General features: G+C 40.1%; 1 protein-coding gene across 1 annotated transcript in view; it reads right to left on the bottom strand.

The window, feature by feature from the left end:
- cryl1 (crystallin, lambda 1) overlaps nt 1–23843 on the bottom strand; it is a 38743-nt gene that overhangs the window by 13341 nt on the left and 1559 nt on the right. Inside the window, exons 2-7 of the mRNA XM_034110619.2 lie at nt 23262–23369; nt 22051–22177; nt 19997–20158; nt 16033–16128; nt 15531–15629; nt 1041–1149 (exon numbers count right to left, since the gene is read on the bottom strand). Coding sequence (XP_033966510.1) covers nt 1041–1149; nt 15531–15629; nt 16033–16128; nt 19997–20158; nt 22051–22177; nt 23262–23369 — 701 coding nt within the window. The remainder of the gene's footprint in view (nt 1–1040; nt 1150–15530; nt 15630–16032; nt 16129–19996; nt 20159–22050; nt 22178–23261; nt 23370–23843) is intronic.

The raw sequence follows: 23843 nt of genomic DNA, 5'->3' as shown, positions 1-23843 counted from the left end.
TGTGGGTTTCACACTCCCCTTTGATATTCTCCATCTCAGTGAGGGTTCACTCTCACTCTCTGACACACACTATGGGACAGTACATGTATGTAGCGCGGGGATTTGTGAGCCATGTCCCATTTGACTCACAGCTCTGTGCCTGGTTTTCTTAGTGAGAGCCATCGTGAATAAATGTCATGAGAATAGTTTTTAAACAAATGTTTACACTAAAAAGTATTTTCTTTTTCTATAAATAACCAGTTTGTCTTATTGCTGTAGTAGAAACTAAAGAGCGGTTGTTGTATGAACTACAACTAACTCTTTTCCCAGTCAGGCCAAGTATTGTTCGTCTCATTATTTGCGTATTACATGCATATGGGAAAGACTGATTTCACTAGGCTTTGTACTTTGGTTGAATAAGGTTTTATATTCTTCATTTTTAAAAGTCGCACGTTTTTTCATTTTGTTAACTTGCCATTATGAAGTACATTTTGATCCTGAAACTGTGATGGATTGATACAGCCGTGTTTTGATTGATCGCCACCCTGTAAAATCTCTAAATAGATTAATTGATTCAGGTCGCACTTTTTGTTGTTGTTGTTGTTGTTGTTAGTATCCTATAAACAGCATTTGCATTTCTATCCTCAATTGCGTAAATGGCGGCTGAGGGAACAATCAAAGTGGAAAACAAAATGCAGTGTCTTTGGTTCTAGGTAGTTTCTAGGCTTTGAAGCAAGAGAAGAGCAATCTGGATGTATTTGCAGGTGCGGCACCAACAATTAAATCACTTAGAAATTCTGCAGTGTGGGGTGGTAACAATTGAAAAATGTGATCACAACTGGTTAGACGAATCAGAATACCTTTATTAGCATCTTATTAGTACAATATCCATGTTAGTATCTTCAAAGCTAGTCGTAGGGATTATTATTGTAAACCCAAAATACTTGAAAAACCTGCAATAAAACAAAAATGTGCGCCTTTCACCTCTTCTTGCTTTCTGATTCCCTGTCTGTCGCTTACACTCAAAGCAAAAGCAATAAAGTCCAGAGAGGGAACTTTACCTGCAGGTGCATTGAGGTGCATTGTTTCCATGGGACCGATGAAGGCGTAACGCATTCCCAGCCCCTCTGACATCAACAGGTCGATGTCCTTCACGGAGATAACGCCTTCCTGACAAGACAAACACATTTACTCTTGATTTATTCTCACTTTGTCTTCCTTTACAAAAGCAAGGTGCCAATCAGTCAGGCAGGGAACGTGTGACGACATCTAAAAAGAACACGTACTTTCTTTATCTTCAGTACAGTGTGAACCTGGCAACCCTGAGCCATCTATCAGCCGTTTGTTGTTTTACTGATTTCCATGTATTTCATTGTGGAGAGGACAGATACAACGGCAGAAGTTATAAAGTTAGTAAACTAATGTCGAAAATTATTAAAAGGGGAACACAAGTTGATCAAATCAAATAAGTAGCAGCGTTATAAAGTGTATTTGACAGTGATTCCTACAATGGTGTAGCAGTGGTGGAAGTGGAGTAGCAGCCAGGAGCAACAACAATACATTGCAAATAGCAGTGAGGTGGCACGACGGTGATGTTACAGTGTGTATTGGTCGCCTACCAGCTAGCACATAACAAAACAGCAACACAGCGTCACATAGCAACTATATGGCAAAAGAAGGATAAAACTGTCGGGGAAATATTTTTCTCGGCCCATAACTTTGACCCAGTTTATCAGTTTGTAATGACCTCACCGAGCACAGCTGCTCTCAGTGTTTTGTCTGCCTATTCCTGCCTGTTGGCGTCAGCTGATAGAGGTGTTATTGTGCTTTGCCGGTTTATCTTGTTATGCACGATGTTGATTATTCTCTCAGAACTAGCTAAACATGGGTCTGGAGAGATCTTCAGAATTGGTTTGGCACGCCGCGGTGTCAACTCGTGGCACAGCGCATGTCTGGGGAATGCTCCGGACGAAGCCCCAAATAAACCGTCGGTGTTTGCCATCAAAGTTCCTGCTCTCCTCGTGTCTCTCTGAGTCCTGACCGAGTCACAAAAACTACAGCTCACATTTTAATCTCAGGTCATTTATTCCTGCCACAGTCAGATTTAGCAACCAACACAGCCTTTGCAAGACCACCAAACCCATACGGACTTCAACACACTGCCTTCACACCTATGTCCACTATACCTCAGTGTTACACTGCTGTTAAAGAGATGACTGTGCATTTTACACTTTTTACGCACTATTGATATTATCACTTGATGCCACCTCATTACTTTTATATGTTCACCAACTTTTTATCATTCTGCTACTTATTTGTATTGCACACATTTGATTTTCTTTTATTAACACGTGCTTTCCTCTTTATTTAATATGTTACTTTACTCGTCTACCAATCCTATTTCTGCCTTTCGTCTGAACGGTCCCTGTTCTTTAACAATCTATCTCCCCGCTGTAGGACGAACAAAGCATTTCTGATTGGAGTGGAGGTCAGGTCATGGCTTTTTAACCTCAGTGTTTTTGACCAACCAAATGTCCTTTGATCCCAACTACTCCCACTGTATAAAGTTTCCCTCATCAGCCACTTGTGTGTCCTCAGGATTACGCTGTAGCACCAAGAGGATGGAGGGGAGGATGGAAGGAAGCAGATGGAGGGAGCGGTTCAGATAATCTCAGGGTTAGAGATACCTGTTGGCCGACCACGCTGGAAATCAAAGCTCGTATTCGGAGACAGAGAGCGGGGTGGGCGAGAGGAGAGGGACAGGGTCGTCTTTGTTTGGGTCCTCCGTCCAACAACGGGCCTGTTATCTGAGCAGAGCGGGGCGGTGGGTGGGGTCTTTTCTCCACCGTAATCACTGGGGGGCAACCAGACGCTTTCTCAGCCGCTCTGCTTTCCAATGCTGGCCCTGACTCAAGGACCATTTTCTGTGTGTATGTGTGTGTGTGTGTGTGTGTGTGTGTGTGTGTGTGTGTGTGTGTGTGTGTGTGTGTGTGTGTGTGTGTGTGAGTGTGTGTGTGTGTGTGTGTGTGTGTGTGTGTGTTTAAAGGGGTTTAGGGAGGGTCTCTGTTATGTAAACTGACTCACAAAAGGCCTTGATGGTCAATGACAAACTTCTAGGGACATTTCAGACTTTTTCCTAGAAGCACTAAGGGGTGATTGAAAGGCTAACAGGCTTTTAGTATCTGGTCACTTACAATAGACACAGATGTAACCTTCTTGTGGTATCTGTGGTAGCTGTAGTATCTATTGAGCGTCTTTCTCCCATGCTGTTTCACTTTTTTGTTGATAGTCAGCCGTTTTTTCAGGTTACAAAATATATTTTATTCATCGTGTATTCATTTCATTGACACATTTGTAATCTGTTCCGAATATAAAATCACATTTCTACACAAAGTATAGGTAAATCATAACAAAGGAAAATAAATAAAGAATGAAACTGAAATACAAAATAAGTAAAACTCAAATCTAATTAGTAATATAATTAGAGTTAAATTAAAGCTGATAACAAAGCATATTCGTACTAAATGGGATGGTACAACACATCCTCCGGGAATACAATGGGTCTTTTTGACTTGTCTTAAAGGCACAGGTGTAACCCATAACATTAAGTGTCTTAGAAAGTCATGAGGGTTACAGAGAGCCAGAAGGCCCAAAAGAACCATCTCATTTAATGTATTTGTGCTTTTCCTATTGTCAAAATATCCATAAATCACATATTTACATCACAAGTGGTTTAGCTAATGCTTTTATGCAACGTGACTTATATATACTTCATTACCATAGACGTACATGACACTTTTGACTTCTGCAGGGGCTGGGTATCAAACCACTGACCCTCCAACCCAGTGTATAGTCACGAAATCTATTAATTCGTGTTCACCAACACAACTCAATAGATACATTTCATGACTATAACACAAAATGCTGTGAGACTGGGTTGCACCCTCTGAATGGTACTGGCCAATTTCCAAGTCATAGTCATAGCCATAACTTCAAAGGCGTACATTTGCATCAAATAGTTAAGAACCACTAGATATGCAAGAGACGCATTGTCTTTCCCCCTATTTCCTATTTGCCCCAGGAGAAACACTTTTAACACGGTGGTGTTTTGCTTACAAAGCGACTTCCTGCTGTCAGTGGTCTCAGCCTTAACTGAAATGACTAAACAGCTGTTTTTAAAGGATTGATATATCATAGTTAACTTCACATAGAAGAATGGTAGATGAAAGATGGAAGAAACTCACACAAACACACTAAGCTAAAGCTGAGAGATATATCACATAAGTGGTGTCTTGGAGTGACGGCTTGTGGACAAGAGGCAGTAATCATCTTTTCTCGTACTCGGTGCACTTCAGCCTGGAACCTCTGACACCACTAAAAGGCCAAACCAAATGAACCAGTTCTCAGACTGTGAGTCTTCAACTCGTAATAAACCTGACAGTGACTTAAAGGTGGGGTAGGTAAGTTTGAGAAACCGGCTCGAGATCGCTAGAATTTGAAAATACACAACCGGAGAAAATCTGCCACTTCCTTTTAGAGCCCCTCCTCCAACACACACGAACGCGCACATGACCAATGAGGGCACGAGATAAATGTGTGCCCCGATGGAAGGCTGACAGGCAGGTAGGCCATCCAATCGATTGGTGGTACTTTTTACAGTATTACGGCTTCTACAGATGAATTTTTTTTATGGATTTTTTGTCAAAGCAGTTCAGATATTCATTTCTATCGGGATGTTAAGAGCATTCCATGGAATATAACAAAAAGTGTATCTCGAGCCGGTTTCTGAAACTTACCTACCCCACCTTTAAGGGATAGGAATTGTAAAAAATACAAAAATCTGTTTCTGAGAAAATCATACTTACTGACAAATCCCATAAAGCCACACAATACCCGGACATATTTCAAACTATCTGTTGGGTGTTATTGACCTAAAATGAAATAAAAGTAACGTAGCTATCGCTGGTAACAAATACAATCACTTATAGCACTCATTACGTCCCATCATTTGGAACATCCAGGTGTGTTGAATGGGATCATGTTTGTTTTGTTGCACCACATGTTGATTTAATTGGAGCCCCATTAGCTTGTAGAGTAATCTCCTTGAAAATATCAAACTCAAACATTATGATTTGGCAAAAACGATTAGACACATTGGCAGTGTGATGGAGCCCCGATCACCTGAGTCTTCCACTTCACAATCTCCTGACTCATGCAGCAATAAAAGATCCACGGGGTGTGTCTCGAGTGGACGAAAATAATAACCCGTTTTCTGCCGGAGACAGGTAGAGTAACGCCTCAAACACCCGACATCTCTGATAGCTGAGGCTCACAAGAGTAACCTGCTCATCAACCTTTAGCAGACAACTGTCAAACACATAGTAAGATCATTCCTGTTGGACAGGTTTAACACACTGTGTTGACAATGCTCAAAATGTGCTTAAAAACAACAACATTTCTCTTGACCTAACAAAGTCACGAGGGGTGTAAAAAAAACCCTGCCTCTGGTTTTGAGTAGGAAGCAAGCAGGTTGCAAGAGGACCACAGATGGAAATGAGCCATTAGCTATAATCTGGCATATTGCATCTCTTCTCTTTGCTGAGATTAATGTTTTTGTATGCATGGTCCTTCTATAAATAAATAAATAAGTTAGCAATGTTTTGTATAGTCTTTCAGTTTCGCCTAAAATTGAAAAAAGTTGTAAAAAAGCAGAACATTCTTCCACACACACGAGGAGATTTGTGGTGGCTGTGAAGAATGTGAGCAAACGCGAAAAGGTCTTTTCCAACAAAGATATTTATTTATTTATTCATTTATTTAACAGGGACAGTGCACATTAATGAACATTTCTGTAAACGCCAAGAGGCTATTTTTCATCTGTAGTCCCTGGACAGATTTTAGAAGTCAACCTAAAACACATTTCATTTTAAACAAGTAAATACAATACATTTAAAACAAGCAACAGTCATTACTGGGATACTTAAATAAAACAATTTAAAATATAGAACATTAAAACAAAACAAATAAAACAAAAGAACACAGGCGCTGGATTGTAAGCAGCAGAAGATTGGGTCAGTGTGGGCAGAGCTGATTCCTCACGAACCAGGTTTTGAGTTGGGATTTAAATAAAGTGAATGTGGTCTGGTCTCTGATTGGAGGTGGGATCGAGTTCCATCGCTGAGCAGCTTTAACAGAAAATGAAGACTGACTGAAGAACTTTTTCTGAGTGGAATAATGCAATCTCTTCTCGCTGCACCTCTTGTTACCCCTAGTTGCAGTTGTGCGTATGTTGATAAACTGTCTAAGAGGAGGTGATATATATCTTTGTCTGCCGGTCAGATTTGACCCGAAGACAATAGGAGGGTTAAGTGCCATTGGGAAACACGAATCATGGCTCTGTTCCATTTAAATGTCACAACAGACCATAAGAGGTATTTAACTAAACTTCATCTGTCCTGGAGATTATTATTATTATTATTATTCAGATGTTTGTAGTCATTTTGATTCTTTATTTCATTTAGATGTCTACAGGAAAGATGGCTTAATGTTCAGTAAGATGTTTTATAGTAGATCTTGCACATCTGGAACCATAATGAAGTTGAAAATTAGCTGGATGAACTTAACTTAAATTGAAATATGTAGCCATACCAGGGGAAGGGTTCATTTTCAAAGAAAGATTATTTGAATTTTGGAGATTAGTTTCAAAAAGTAAAAGTCTCAGACATTCTCTGAGATTAATGTCGTGAATGTTTTTGAAAAAACTCACAAATTGAATATTCTCCAAGATAAAGAAACATATGGGGCCCTGGGTTTTTTTAAATCAATACTTAAAACTCACTCCTTCTCTCTGGCTTTTGTTTAATTATTTATTTATTTAGTTATCCACAGAATTGATACTATTTTTAATATTATTAAATGTTATTAATATTATTGGGGTTTTATGGGGTTTCAGTTTTTTACGATTAGTAGGTTGGGGGCGGGGAGACCTTAGAGACTGGACGGACTGGTTGCTACGTCTGGTTGCTCGGAGCTGAGTTGGTATAACCCTGAATTAGATTAGAACATTTTAGAAATATGAGGGATAACCTCTTGGTTTTATAAACCGTTTTGTAATTACTTCTTCATCCATTTTTGGATCTCTGCTGGGTTTTCTTTTAAAACCTTAAACCCCTCCTTGGGCTTGGTCCCTCCCCTCTCCCTCTGCGGATCTAAGGTCCGGTAGAGGGGGATGGGGCAGAGTCGCTTATCCAGGTGGGGGAGTGCATCTGACGAAGAGATAGGTTGTTGTGCTCTCTATCTCTGGTTCTTATCCTACATGTTCACCCTGGACTAGAGGGGAAGCGTTCTTGGACGCCTTTTCAGCTGTTTCTCACTATATTCTTCCTACCCCGTTTACCTAGGAGAGTGTGTTGACGTTGACTCGTTGGGCCTTTCCTCCTGTACTTGTTTGTTCCCCAGTTCTTTCCTTTAACTGAATCTAGGAGAGAGCATTTAGGCCTCTCTACTTCCTTCTTTTGATTAGTTTAGTTTTTCACCCCCTTTCCCTTGAAATAATTTATACGGGAGAGTGCATTTACGTAGTCACGTTGTGCCTCTCGGCGTATACTTTGACTTTCTGTCTCTTTGGAGAGTGCTAGTACGTTGGGCCTTTTCACTGTTGTCTCTCTTCACCAGTATCCCATGTCCCCTCTTTATAATTTGGGTCTTCATAATTTCCAGCTGGGAAGAGACCAAGGGGTAGACCTAGGACCAGGTGGAGGGATTATATCTCTTCGCTGGCCTGGGAGCGCCTTGGGATCCCCCAGTCAGAGCTGGTTGATGTCGCCAGGGAAAAGAAAGTTTGGGGCTCTCTGCTGGAACTGCTACCCCCGCGACCCGACCACGGATAAGCGGGAGAAGATGGATGGATAATTTCCACCCTATTCTAAGGGGAAGCATGATGGTGCCTTTTCATTTCAATTTCTGGCTTTGTGTTTCTTCACCTCTCACTCGTTTAATATGTAGGAGAGTGCATTTACGTAAGTCACGTTGTGCCTCACTTCCTCTGTTTCTGGCTGTTCCTTTCATACCCTTGTTTCTCTGAGAAGAGAAGAAATACTATTCTAAAAAGGAGCTGACACATGGTATCTCTTCACTTGTACACTTGAGGGGTCAGAGTTCATATGGTGAGGGGTTCCATGAGCGGTATGCGCCGGCCTGTGCCTTTACCTTGGACTTCTAATAGAACTGCTCGGGTCTTGATAGATTGAGTGGGGACGTTCAAGAGATCTTTCTAGAGGGTTATCAAGAATAACTTTTATCCAATGACCTTCTCCTTCTCTGTCTGTGTCTGTGTCTTCTCTTGTTCCGATTAATCCAGCCAAATCTTTCTTCTTGTTTTGTATCTATATCTACGCCGGGATCCGGAGTCGAGGCTGATCCTCTTGCTGTAGTCCTGTGTCTTGGATCCTCTATCCTGAGTTCTGGATTAAGTAGTGGACTTCGGGTCGTGGCTGAACCATATATACAGTCTATGGGCTGAACCTGTCTCTGCGGTCCTGCCTTGGGTCTCGTCATGCTGCTTCCCTGATGGCTTCCTCAGGATTGTAGCTGACATCCTCGTGGATTCATCTTCTTATTACAGACACATGCATTTCCTATCATTCGGTCTATATGCTGTAAAATGTATTATCTCTTCGATTTACACACGGCATCTATTGCACGTCCGTCCTGGGAGAGGGATCCCTCCTCTGCTGCTCTCCCTGAGGTTTCTCCCATGTTCCCTTTAAACTGTGGGTTTTCTCTGGAAGTTTTTCCTTGTACGATGTGAGGGTCTAAGGACAGAGGGTCTAAGGACAGAGGGTCTGAGGACAGAGGGTCTAAGGACAGAGGGTGTAGTTTTTCTCATACTGATATTCTGAACAATCTGTGCTGTTGTATTTGCTGTAAAGTGTCTCTACTGTAGGCTATTTTTATTTTATGTACAGCACTTTGGCTCGACCAAATATCGTTTATAAATGTGCTATATAAATAAAACTTGATTGTTATTCAGGATTTCTTATATACATAACTTTCACTATAAAAAAGTAGTTTTAGTAGTCTGTGGTGTGAGCGATGTGGTTCCTTGAGGAAAGATACACAATGTTTTAAACACGTTTTTTACACGTACATTTGTGATAATTTATTTATGAAAATCACCAACTTCAATCTTTGAAATTCAGAAAAATCAACTAAGCTACTATTATATGTTTTTACCAACAATAGCTCCAATACCTCATCATAGAAAATGTCCACATTTTCAAATATAAAGACTTAGCGAATTAAAGCTTGTTTGGCATGTTGGTTGCTTTAACATAGAAACCCCAGTGGGTGTTGGGCTCTTTGCCTCCCGCACCTCATGACACGATGATGAGTAGAACATAAATAAGGTCTCGACATTCTTTATGTCCATGTTTTTTTCACAGCTTATTAGCTAAATGCAGAACAGATCAGACATGTCTGTGGTCATCGTTGAGTTCTTGCAGCAGTTTCTTCCAGGGCAAAGACTGACCCTTTTACATCTACGTGGGACTTTTGTCAGCTGGGACCTAAGGGTGCCCTCAGGGTTAATTCTCCTCAACAAGAGACTCACAAGTGGGTGATCCACGCACAGTATGGAATGTCATGCAGATATGAGTCCGAGCTTTCACGGCTCTGTGTGAGGACACAAATATCACATAGTGGACGCAGGGATGCTATGTTACAGCTAGTACAGATCCAGGAAGAAGAGGGAGATATTAAACTCTGCTTCAATTCCTCGAAGCACACTGGGGGCTTTATTTCTCAGAAGCAGAGAGTCAGTGAGATGTTACCCCAGTGCTTTCTTGAGTTTGACTGAACTATCAAGAGCGTTCACCTGACTGCAAGCCTCTTGGATCATCAGCCAACCAAACGGCTCCTCTTGAAACAAAGAGTAAGAACAAATTCCAAAAAAAAAAAGTCCAAAATTAGAAAAACAAGAACCGTTTGTTGCCGGGCAGCCCACGCGTTCTTCCCATAATGCCTGTTGCTCTCTTCTATCTGTATTTAATATTTGCACCTAAAGAAAATATTGAATACATGTCGAGAAATCTTTTTAGTGCTAGGACATTCCTGTTTCTTTACATAACAACAAAATAAAACGTACTTCCATGACTTTACCCAACTAACATTTGAAAAAATGCCAATTAACAACATGTTGTTTCTTGATATTTAAATACCGTTGCATTTATACAACACAAATGTGTAAACACTTTACATGATTTTGAAATCAATCCACGAAAAGGGAAAAATGCCCTTTTGACAATTTTTAACTCACATCCCATATTGTGCACTTACACAATATGGCGAAAAGAAAGTTAGATGTGAAGATATTTTACTTCAAATATTAACCTCCTGGTGGAATATTCATAGCCAAAGAGGGTAGAATTTCATCCTCTGGGGACAATGAATGTTTATGGCAAAATTGATGGCAATCCATCCAATGCTTCATCAAGATATTACAGTCAGTGGACCAATAGTATCATTCATAAAGCCACGGCCTGACAGTCTCCACAAATATGAAACTAACTACATTTCTCAAAGCTTTTTATTGCAGGGTCGTTGTTTTGGACTGCAATTAATTCAATACATTTTTCTAGGAATTGACTATATCTTATGAATGTTTTAAGAAGCCTGGGAATCACCAAGCACTTGTTACAGGTTATTCTGCACTTATATGCAAATAAATGAATGTCATGTAGTTATGTTATGAAGTTGACGTTCCCTGGAGTTTCATTGGAGGATGCCGTGACATTAAAAAAGCGGAAAATAATTGCCATGACTCTCGAGAAGGAACACAAGTTACCCTGAAGATAACAGATAACAGATAACAGAGATTTCAGTGGACCAGCCTGTTCTGACTGTAATGTACATCTCTCTAGTTCAGCACTCACATCATCTGCCTGTAATCTGTACATATGTCAGATGATCTCAGAAAGAAGTCTCTTTTCATATCTTGGTTGTGCTGCCTCCATAATTAGATTTTCTGTTTAAATTATTAATTGCATGCCATTTGCAAAATGGATTGTGATCGACAGTTTCTTCTTTGTAAAACATCTGTGTAGAGCCACAGCAGAAACTCAGCAAGATACTGCCACAACATCTTTTGCTGAGATCCGATCACAACGTCCAAGTTTGAGAATGGACCTTGTGATCTGATCTCTAGAAGGGCTAGAGAGGGGGTAGGAAGTCAGGACCCCCGAGTTAACGCACCTGATTTCCTTTGCCTTCAGGGCTGGTGTGATTCCACTGCATGATGGCCTCTAGTCGAATTATGACTTATGTTCATCGACTTATTGACATTGACTCAGAGTATCCTGATCCTCACTCTTCTTTAAACTGCAAACACATCAATAAATACTTTTGGAAAGTTTAAGAAGTTTACTTGACCTAGTAGTAGTAGTAGTAGTAGTAGTAGTAGTAGTAGTAGTAGTAGTAGTAGTAGTAGTAGTAGAACCTTTATTTAGCCAGGAAAATCAATTAAGAACACATTCTTATTTTCAATGATGACCTGACAGGAGGCAAAAGGCTTCCTGAGGGGATGGGGGTTGGGAGGAAGAAAATAAAAAGACAGACTCCGGGCACTACAGAACCCAGGAGACAACACAATGACGCAGAGCAGAGATGACAGGCATAGCAGTTGAACATATAACATATCTAAAACAATACTGCTGGGGTTCAATCAGTCATTCAAATAATATAGAACATTCATCCATCCATTCATTCCTTCATGGCAATGCATACTATAGGAGAAGTTGGGGTCAGCTTCTTTTTTTCAAAGGTTTTTCACTACACAAAATGACCCATTCAGTAAAAAGATAAAAAGTCTGAAAAGAAAACGCTGTGTCATTGGAGGGGAATCCTGTTTGAAAGTCCGGTAGATGCCTCAAGTCCCTTTCAAGTGGGGAACTCTGCACCACAATCATACCTCATTCACACCAACGGTGTTTCAGGGCCGGTTTGGAGCTGGAGCTTGAAAAGCACCGGGTTTTCCTGTTCACACCGCAGCGGAGCCGCCTCTTAGCTCCGGAATCCGGTAAATTTCAAGCACCAAAAAATTGTCCAGCTAGAGCAAAAGCACCGCATAAGTCACGCTTACGTCGAGGCGGGGGCAGGGGCGGGATCAACTCCCGAACAACAACAAAAAGCCCGCGTTTTATCCAGTTTGTACAAAACGATGGAGAAACTTAACAAGCAGCAGTGGTCCACTGAAGAGACCAGCTACCGGAATCTGGTCTTCCGAAGAGGTACAGAGGAAGCTGGAGCACAATCGGCCATTGTTATTGTTGTCGGTGTGAGCTGTGAGGGGTTTCCGCGCGGTTTGGCTTTATGAAGCAGGCACGCAAACGGTTACGTCATGACACAAACGATGACACAATGACGCAGCACCAGTCGGACTCTGGGCGGTGTGAAAAGAGCCGGAGCTAAACCGAAGAGCCGGTTCTGAACCTGAAAAGCTCTAGCACGGAGCTTGAACCGGAGTTGCGTTGGCGTGAATGAGGTATCAGAGGAGACTTGACACTTTCGCTATACAGGGTAGGATATTGGACGATAGCAGTTGGGGTCAGCTTGGTTTCCCCCTTTAAAAAAAGGTCGCACTGAGGCTGCTTTCCAGGCAGAAGGTAGCACTGCTGTCTGTATGGAGAGATTACAAAGGTGGGAGATTGACTTTAAAAAAAGAAGGGGTCTAGCTCATCAAGACCTGCAGGTTTGTTGGGGTCAAGTTTACTAAGGACCTCCAGCACATCGTTCTCACTAACTTCCTGCAGGCAGAAGCTGTGACATGGGGCTGTGCTAGAGGGGCTGGGTGGCGGAGTGTTGGTGGGGGGCTTAGGAGGCGCTATAGACTCAAATAGGTTCCCACATTTAACAAAGTGCTGGTTAAAGAGCTCTGCTATGCGCTCATTACCGGTGACTACTGTATCCTCAATAACGAGGGAGTTAGGCAGATGAGAGGACGGGGGACCTAAATGCTGTTTGAGACATTGAGACCCATTTTGAAAGTGAAATCCATCAACATCTCATGTGAATTTCTTCTTTATAAATATCCTTCTTGTCTTCAAATCCACAATTTAAAAGGAAATGAAACACACTTGTGCACGTCATTAGTAATGACTCATCTTGCACTGACTATTGTGTACTTGAGGGAGAGTCTGATGAGAGACGATACGCCATGACATGACCATGTTCATCCTCATTGTCATGAACTCATGCGAGTGAATGAACATCTTTTCATAAGGGCATAAAATACACGCAATGTACCAACCTTCATGCATGTATGCTTCGTCAGTACTGTAGTGTTAATAATCCTTTAAGTCACATGAGCAACTTAAAATTGATTTCCTTTTCGATGTGTGTCAATTTGAATTAACAGTTCTGAGTGACACTTAGAAGTCTCCATGTCTCCCATACAAAAAGGTAACGATAATGCCAAGAGGGTAAAACATGTCCCATCCCTTTTTACAAAAGGGTGGAATTTAATTTGGACAATATTTGTTCTCCAGTTAGAGTTGCTTATGAAAACAAGACAAACAAAAGGACACACACTTAACGCATTAGTTAATTCAATGTAACATTGTAATATTTTTGCAATATCAGGTTTTGAATGTCACACCCACATTGATAATGTTGTGCCAAGTTGGATCATAATTAGATTACTAGTCTTTTGTTGAGTTCCTCTGAAGTGTTTTGTTGTTACTTGCAGTTGCATTGTGTGTGTGTGTGTGTGTGTGTGTGTGCACGTACATCTGATACAGTTACAAACTCTAACTTGGGAGTACAATAATGTCAGGGACAAGGACACAATGTGCTGATTTAGTTGTGAAAGGCAGACTCTTTGTTACACTTTGGGGACAGAGAAGAGAGAAAAAAGAGGCAGATCTGAGTCTGTCTTCAGGGATACTATGTCCTGTGATTGTGTGTGTGATTGTGTGTGTCAGCCATGAAATGACAGGTCAAGTAGAACTGTATCAGTCCCCAGAGGGGTAACTGGTTTGGATAGGATTTGTTGAAGCATACTGTATTTATTTATTCCCACTGAGGAAGGGCTAATTCATTACAGCTTTAATCATCTTGAAATCTACTCAACAGTTATTCGTTATTTGGTTTCAAATCTTCTAAGCTGAAGAAGTTATTAGTTGTCTTTTAAGGGGAACTCCAGCAATGTTAAAAATCAACATCAGTTTAACAGTCAAGGGCCTGCAGAAAACATTTGTAGGACAAATCTGAGAAAATATGCCAAATGACGCTTTCGAGGGTGACTGACAGACCGGACATGCTAATGATACAACGCAACAAGTATTAGAATTTAAAGAGAAAAGCAAGAGCCTTAGAACCGAGACAAAAGACAGAAAGTACCATTACAAATTTGGAAAAACAGTTGACAAATCTTCAACAGAAAGCTCTGCTGTCACATCGATGAATAAAGAGGTGAATTTGAGGTAAATCTGATGTCTGCCACAATGAAATCCTGAATAACAATCAAGTTTTATTTATATAGCACATTTATAAACGATTTTTGGTCGAGCCAAAGTGCTGTACATATAATAAAAATAGCCTACAGTAGAGACACTTTACAGCAAATACAACAGCACAGATTGTTCAGAATATCAGTATGAGAAAATGACATGTCTTCAGTTCAGGTTACACGTGTCCTCCCTCTCATCGTCCTGATTATCATCCCAACCATTTCTTCCATGAGTGATCATGTAATGGTGCCTGTCATCGGCGGCTGAAGCTCGTTTACTCTCATTGTGGTCCTTTTTGTTTGGAAGGAGTCCGTGGAGATTATAGCAGAGGTGAGCTGACAGGGGGCTTCCTCTTCTCTGCCTCCATTACAAAACCATCAGCAGTGATACTCTGCCACACAAAGCCTCACTGAGACTGAGGAGCTTTTGTCCAGAGACTAACCCAAGCAATGTTGTCATGACACATCAAAGAGGGTTTTTCGTTGGGTAAATATTTAGTTTTTACTCATTTAAGACAAAATTATTATTATCAAACATTTAAATGTACTGATACAAGATTCCCCATTAAAACTTGCAAGGTTTACTCAAAATAAGGAGTTGTGCTCAAGTAGAGATAAAGCTTTGTTGAGAGGACAATTAGTTGTCATATAATAAATGATATAGTCAAATAAAAATGGCCCTCTGTTCTTCCATGGGGCGACAGTAGCTCAGTTTGTAGGTACCAGTTTGTGCGTGTGTTCCTCTGTGTATTTGGCCTATGTGTGTAAATAACACCTGAGTGAAGAACTCGAGGAGCAATAAAAGTATGCATTTATTTTTACTATCAGGAACCACTATCAGTATTTTTTCTTTACTCATGCAGTACAGTAGGTGGAAAAACAGCAAATAGGCAGCAAAATTGCTTATTGTTAACGCCATATATAATGAAATAACTACAAAAGGAAAAAGCAGGGGTCTTAGAAGTAGATGCAATCAGGACAAGTATTTTTCTTTTTGCACCCTAGTGTCAGAAGTGTGTTCACTTAAGGACAGAAGCGAGACACTGACCTGCACAAGCCTCCAGGACTCGGCGATAATGGCCGCCTGCACTCTGTTGAGGGCAAAGCCGTCGATCTCTCTCTTCAGACGGATGGGCGCCTGACCAACCTGAACCAAGAGACATCAGAGATATCAAGAATAAAAACACTATCTCTTTACAAAAGAGATTGTGTTCTAAGCGAAAGTAAATATTTATTTACTCTACGCCCAACCTTCTGACTATGAAGTCAATATGTTTCGAAATGTAACTTGTTGTGACTTGCAAACACTTGCTTCGAAAAACATTGTGTGGTTATACAGGAACAAGTGACATGTTTTCATATATTTCAGACACTTGTATCTTTATTTACAGACTAAGATGGCACACCTTCTTTCTTTCACGTATTGCTTGATTTAGATTTTCCTTAAATCAGATATCACGGTATGGCTTTTTTATAATCTTGACATTGACTTATGTTATGCATCTCCCCAGCATGTCCTGACCTCTGATTGTGTAATCTGTGATCTTTACCTTGGTCATCAGGGAGTGGGTGGTGTCCATAACGGCCGCTGCTGTCTCAGGGTGAGGTACCAGCTCCACCAGTTTCACGTAGTACGGCGGGTTTACCTGTGGAGCAAAGGACAAACCGTCATCGTAAGGCAAGGCACGTTTATTTATATAGCACTTTTCAACACAAGGCAATTCAAAGTGCTTTACAAAAAATGAAAGACATTAAGAAAATGGCATTTAAAATCAGTCATTAAAAAGAAAAGCTAATCAAATAAACATTAAAAGAAGAAATACATGGATAAAAGTTAAAGTGCAGTCTAAGATATGAATAGTTCAATTAAAAGCAGCGACAAAAAGAAAAGTCTTCAGCCTGGATTTAAAAGTAGTCAGAGTTGCAGCGGACCTGCAGGTTTCTGGGAGTTTGTTCCAGATATTTGGAGCATAATAACTGAACGCTGCTTTACCATGTTTAGTTCTGACTCTGGGGACAGAAAGCTGACCAGTCCCTGAAGACCTGAGAGATCTGGATGGTTCATAATTTAGCAGGAGGTCAGAAATGTATTTTGGGCCTAAACCATTCAGTGCTTTATAAACCAGCAGCAATATTTTGAAATCTATTCTTTGACACACAGGAAGCCAGTGTAAAGACTTCAGAACAGGAGTGATGTGATCCATTTTCTTAGTGTTAGTGAGGACTCGAGCAGCGGCGTTCTGAATCAGCTGCAGCTTCCTAATAGATTTTTTAGTGAGACCTGTGAAGACACCATTGCAGTAGTCCAGTCTACTGAAGATAAAAGCATGGACAAGTTTTTCCAAATCCTGCTGTGACATTAGTCTTTTAATCCTAGATATGTTCTTTAGGTGATAGTAGGCTGATTTAGTAACTGTTTTAATGTGAAACTCAGGTCAGAGTCCATGACTACACCTAGATTTCTGGCTTTATCTGTTATTTTGAACATTGCAGGCCGAAGCTCAGCGCTAGGGTTCTGCCTTGGCTCCAAAAACCATTACCTCAGTTTTATCTTTGTTTAATTGGAGAAAGTTCTGACACATCCAGTCATTGATTTGTTCAATGCACTTACTCAGTGTTTGAATTGGAGCATAGTCTCCTGGTGAAATTGTTACGTAAATTTGTATGTCATCCGCATAGCTATGGTAACTTATTTTGTTGTTTTTCATTATCTGAGCCAGTGGTAGCATGTAGATGTTAAAGAGAAGAGGCCCCAAGATGGAGCCTTGAGGTACCCCACATGTCATATTTGTCAACTCAGATGTGTATTTACCTATAGAAACAAAGTTGTTTCTGTCCTTTAAGTAGGATTCAAACCAATTTAGAACTGTTTCCGAAAGTCCCACCCAGTTTTCCAGTCGGTCTAGTAATATGCTGTGGTCAACAGTGTCAAACGCAGCACTGAGATCTAATAATACTAACACTGAAGTTCTGCCACTGTCTGTGTTTAAGTGGATGTCATTAAAGACCTTTACAAGAGCAGTCTCAGTGCTGTGGTTTGGACGAAAGCCTGACTGGAACACATTGAAACAGTTATTTAAATGCAAGAAATTACTCAACTGTTGAAAAACAACCTTTTCAATGATTTTACCTAGAAATGGAAGGTTTGATATGGGCCTGTAATTGTTCATTACTGAAGCATCTAGATTATTCTTTTTTAAGAGCGGTTTAATGACTGCAGTTTTCAGGGCCTGTGGAAAAATACCTGAGTGAAGAGATTTGTTTACTATATGAAGTAGATCTGAGGCCATGCAAGGAAAAACATCTTTGAAAAATCCTGTTGGAATAATATCAAGGCAGCAGGAGGAGGACTTCAGAAGTTGTATAATGTCCTCTAGGTTTTTATCATTAATCTGATGGAATTGTGTCATGGTGTTTGACTTGATGTTAAGTGGACACAGAGACAACACATTTGCTGTACCTGATGCAGAGGCACTGACTGCTTGTCTGATTTTCTGAATTTTGTCAGTGAAGAAGGAGGCAAAATCATTGCACGCCCTGGTGGATAGAAATTCAGAGGCTACTGACACTGGGGGGTTAGTTAGTCGTACAATAGTTAAGTAGAGCATAATCTATAAACAGATAAGGAATGACAGAGATTTGGATATTTCAAGCTTTCTGGATTCCTTTTGCATTCCACCTACTGTAGAATTAACCAATCACTTTTTCAGTGAGCTTTGGTTGAATGCAGGTAACACTTCGTCTAGAGGAGCAAAAGAGATCGGGCATATTGGCCAAAATGCAATCTCAGAAAACATCAGCTTTATTGTGATCTGACATATCATATCATCTGACTTATCATCTAAACATGTGCTTTTTGACCTTGCAGGTGGTGAATCAATGTCTATGAAATGTCAGAAAACATTAGAAATCGGCAATCCTGTTTTAAAAAATAAAATGTAAATGTCTTGATGTTTTTTTACTCTAAAAAAAAAAATCAGGAACTCTCCAGATGTTCCACATTTTCTGCCTTTTTGGCATGAACACAACTTTAATGATTAATGGATTATTGCTTTGTCGATCAATTATTAATTCATAGACAAATCTTTGCAGTTTTAAAGCTCACTTTTGCACGCACACAGTATTGATGCAGGATAAATGAAAGTTGGGAAGCTTCTAAAATTGCTTTTGCTAAATATTGAATAGGAGTCATGTATGTTGCAATAGGTAACTACACATCAACCTTGACAAATATGTCATGCGGGGTTCCTCAAGGCTCCATCTTAGGACCTTTGCGTTTTAATATCTATATGCTACCACTGGCTCAAATGATTAAAAACAACGATCGAAGCTATCATATCTATGCAGACGACATCCAGATATATTTTAAAATTACACCAGGAGACTATTCTCCGATTAGAACACTGAGCAAGTGCTTTGAACACATCACTGACTGGATGACTCAGAACTTTCTCCAACTGAACATACAAAAAACTGAGATCATTGTTTTTGGAGCAAAGAAGGACTGATTAAAAGTAATCGCAGAGCTTCAGTCAGCAGACTACAAAACAACAAGTAAAGCTAGAAATCTAGGTGTCGTGATGGACTCAGACCTGAATTTTAACAGTCACATTGCAACAGTCATTAAGTCTGCATACTATCACCTGAAGAACATATCTAGGATTAAAAAACTAATGTCACAACAGGACTTAGAAAAGCTTGTCCATGCTTTTATCTTTAGTAGACTCGACTACTGCAAAAGTGTATTCACAGGGCTGACAAAAAAATCCATCAAAAAACTGCAGCTGATTCAGAACGCTGCTGCACGTGTCCTTACTAACATTAAAAGAGTGGATCACATCAGTCCGGTTCTGAAATCTTTACATTGGCTTCCAGTCGGCCAAGGAATTGATTTTAAAGTACTATTGCTAGTTTCTAAAACATTACATGGTTTAGGACCAAAGTATATTGTTGATCTCCTACATAATTACGAACCATCAAGGTGCCTCAGGTCTTTTGGGACGGGTCTGCTATCGGTTCCGAGAGTAAAAACAAAACATGGAAAGGCAGCGTTTAGCTATTATTCCCCGACAGTCTGGAACAAACTACCCTTATCATGCACGTCTGCAGAAACTCTTACTATTTTTAAATCGAGACTGAAAACATATCTCTTTGCCGCTGCTTTTAATTGAGCTGCTCATATTCGCACTACAGTATGTCATTTAAACATGTATTGTATACCTGTTGTGTTTATTTTATTATCTTTGCTTTGTAATGCCTGTTGTAAAATACCTTTATTTAATGTGTTTTACTGTATTTATTCCTAAAAAGTATTTTAATTTGTTTTGTAGAGCACTTTTAATTGTCGCGTGCTGAAAGGTGCTATATAAATAAACTTGCCTTGCCTATGCTAAGGGTGAGGTATGTGTTAATACATGATTGGGGCATTAACTAAGCTGTCTTCCCCAGTTTGTAGTCAAGGAGACTAAAACCCTTAACCCTACTCGCTGGTACCCTGACTGTAGGATCACTAACCGGGTGGGAGACGATGCAGCGAGTCCTGTTCTGGACTTTAGAGAAGACGTTGCTGGGCACCAGGCAGGAGGTGGAGCTGCTCAGGATGATGTCTTCTCCCACGAGACGCTCTATGTCCTGGAAGACGCTCTGCTTGACATCTAACTGTTCAAAAACACACTCCTGGAAAACACAGGCACACAGGGAAAGTGTAAATGAGAGAATTTCTGTAACACAGTAAGTACATATTATCTATGGCCTAAGTCTTTGTAACACACAGTACAGTATTTTTTATTTTGCTCCCACTTTTCAAACTTTACTTGCGATATAAAAACAATAGTAATAAGAAAACCGTACAATCTAAACCCCTATATTAGTTACTCAGTATTTATATATTGACAGAGCACCAAAGAAGCTTCACAGGGAATTTTTAAACTTGAATCATCACAATTATAAGTAAGCTTTAAACTACATTATTGAGAATGTACGCTTAAAAATGAAAACAAAACTATTAGTAGAGATAAAATGTGAGTGAGAATTGACTTGCTTTTTTTTTAGTTAAAGCAAAAACAAAACAAACAATAAATCAATATGAAGTGTTAACTGGATACAAACAGTTTGGGTTTTAAACAATGCACCACAGGCTCAGCTGATTTGATGTATTGTCCTCACAGAGTGTTACAAAGGTGTGGCTGTCAAACGACAATGGATTATTAATTTGCTCTTCAAACAGCTCATCACACGCCTGGAACTGAAAGAACTGGCTGAGCGAGCAGCCTACCTTCTGAATGCGTGTGTTATATTGTGATGCTGGATATGGAAACATATAGACAGAGGTGAGGAATGTGAGGAGTGGAGTCTATTATCTCCAGGTATGCCCTGTACTGATCCCCAATAATGGATTGATGGTGAGTCACTGTAGCCAAACTAAAGCAAACCTCTCTTTCCTCCAGAAATACATGGATCATTACCAGGGAAGATTTGCATCAGATGGCGCCATGCTATCAGAAAATAATGATTATCTCAACAGGAAAATGTTTCCTGTTTCCAATAAGTCCTCTATTGTTCCTAGTTAATGTGAACTCTGTACACGGTATTGATTTATCCTGGCCCTACCTGTCTCTGTGCTCTGATCACCACCTATGTGATGAAGATGACTATTGTCTGCTTTAACAGAGTCATGGTGGCAAAGACATTTTCTTGGCACGACAAAGACAAGATGAGCGATTGGTATTAAATGTCTTGTTTGTGCAGAGCAACTTTTATGACGATAAGCCACTGGTGGTATTTACGTCACTCTTTATAATCTTGTTTTATATCTTGTTCAAGTCTTGTTGCAAATATGTTCAAATTGTTCTTACACTTTCAATCAATCAATCAATGTTTATTTATATAGCCCAATATCACAAATGTTACATTTGTCTCAGTGGACTTCACAGTTTATATAGAATATCAGTATGACACCCTCTGTCCTTACACCCTCACATCGTACAAGGAAAAACTTCCAGAGAAAACCCACAGTTTAAAGGGAACAATGGGAGAAACCTCAGGGAGAGCAACAGATCCTTCAGACTTTAAATCCTGGAGAGTGGAGACCCTACTTTTCTACACATAAAATCCACGAATGGAGAAATGGTTTATACTTTGCAAAATGCCCAAACTCAGCTGCGTACAGTGGGTTGAGCTTTATTCAAAACGTAATCAGTGCTGTCCGAGGTAGTGTAGTCAGTCACACAAATTAACCAATGATATTGCGCCCTCTTGAGGACAATTGGGGTCATTTTGAAAATACCATAACATATTATACTGAGATTACTGTAATCACACCGATATAGCATTCCTGTTAAGACACATAGTATATACATTTGAAAATACCACTGAGGCACATATTTATATAATAAAAATAGTTAAGACTGCAACCTGGGCACAGCAGTGTATATAGTTAAAAAAGGCCGATAGTAATGTGCATAGTAAAACATAATTTATAATATGAAAGATCAGCAGAGACCGATCTATGTGTGTTTGAGCATATGGGGAACATCATGTGCTGGTGTTGGGAGTCGTGAGTGTGTCACCTGGACGAAGAAGGCTCCCTGCAGCGCCTGAGACAGATCGTCGTGGCTGCTGATCAGAGCGAGCTGCTGATTGGCTCTCAGCTCTCCTCTCAGCATGTGAGCCTCCTCCAGCTCCTCCAGCTGCTTCCTGAACCAAACACAGGAAACAGAGCAGTTAACGCACATGCACACACTTTCTCCAAAGAAGCAGCTTGAAACATATGACTGTAAAAAGCACAGTTTAAATTAAAGGTGGGGTAGGTAAGTTTGAGAAACCGGCTCGAGATACACTTTTTGTTATATTCCATGGAATGCTCTTTACATCCCGATAGCAATGAATATCTGAAGTGCTTTGACAAAAAATCCATTAAAAAAATTCATCTGGGAAGCCGTAGTACTGTAAAAAGCACGACCAATCATTTTAGCCGGCCCGGCTAAAGTAACTGGATGGCCTACCTGCTGGTTTCTCCAAAATTGCCTACCCCACCTTTAAGTGATTAGTAGAAATACTGAAAGGTCCTTAAGTGGTGACAAAACAACCGGAAATGTCAGGGGAAATGTTAAGAAAAGTGTGATGGATGCCTGAATGCTGTCAGTTTGGTTTACCATTCAAAATCCAACAAAAATTAACTGGCTGTCAATCATGGTAGCAGAGAAGCAGCTATTGTTCAGATCGGATGAGTCAGCGTCATATCTAATTACTATTCAAAGCAAATGTGGAGTAAACTGAATTTGTCAAAACAGGGCACATGCTTAGGGACATTTTGTTTTAGCTTATTCAGCAAGAAATCACACACAATATCACCCTCTACTGTTCATACAGGCAGCTGGATCCCAGATAGAGGCTGATACATGTAATGATAAATACAAATATAAAATATATAGTTAGATCCTGGTTTAGAGTGTGGGTTTGTTTTACAGTTTTGAGGGCTTTAGATTTTATTTACTTGATATTAGGACCTTTTCTTGCCCAAAATCCCTCTGTCATTCCACAGTAATGTTTAACTAGCAGTGACTAAGCTATTAGAGAGTTATAGGTTGGAACGGGTGTTTGTCCATGAGTCTGTATAGTGAGGGGAAGTCACTGATCACGCAATGTCCATGTGTCTTTTATGTAAGCACCGGAAAGGAAGAACGGTTGTAGGGTCCGTCTGGACGTCTTGTTAATGATCTCTTGAATGTTTCGCAGCTACATGCATCTAATGGAAAAACAACCATAAAAACCACCTGACCTGATCTCTTGGATGGCCTTGGCAGCCTGTCCTGGTTGGTTGTCATAGATCTTCACACTGTAGCCTCCACTGACAAACACCATAGCCCAGGAGCGGCCAATCAGCCCGCTGAAACAAAACACAAATAAAGCTTTAGGATGTTCACTCTCTGTATTCTCTGTAATAACAATAAAATCCCATTCAACAATCCAATATGTTTCTATAATATGTCTGCACCATCACTACCTCAATGTACACTGCTAAATAAAGTAAATTGAACACTCAAAGTTTAACAACAGAAAAGTGAATATTGGGTCATTCTACAGAAAAGGTGGAATCTGGGTGATACAAATCTGCTGAAATATATTCCTTCTAAAAACATCTAAAACCTGTTAAATAGCAATAACTAACTCTTAACTTGATGAATCCACAACAAGTAGAGCTTAAAATATGTTTATTATTTGTATACTTTATACAAAGCTTATTTGTATAGGAATGTCACTGGTGTTACGTGTTACCAGGAAGAAGAGTAACACCAGTGACAATTTGGAGAAAAAAACAATGTGTCAGACCACATATGGCTTCAGTCAATATCAAAATCGT

Source organism: Pseudochaenichthys georgianus, chromosome 21 (genome assembly GCF_902827115.2).
Source record: "Pseudochaenichthys georgianus chromosome 21, fPseGeo1.2, whole genome shotgun sequence".
Lineage (NCBI taxonomy): Eukaryota > Metazoa > Chordata > Actinopteri > Perciformes > Channichthyidae > Pseudochaenichthys > Pseudochaenichthys georgianus.
Note: the sequence above shows the minus strand (reverse complement) of the source record. Positions and strands in the feature narration are given on the sequence as shown.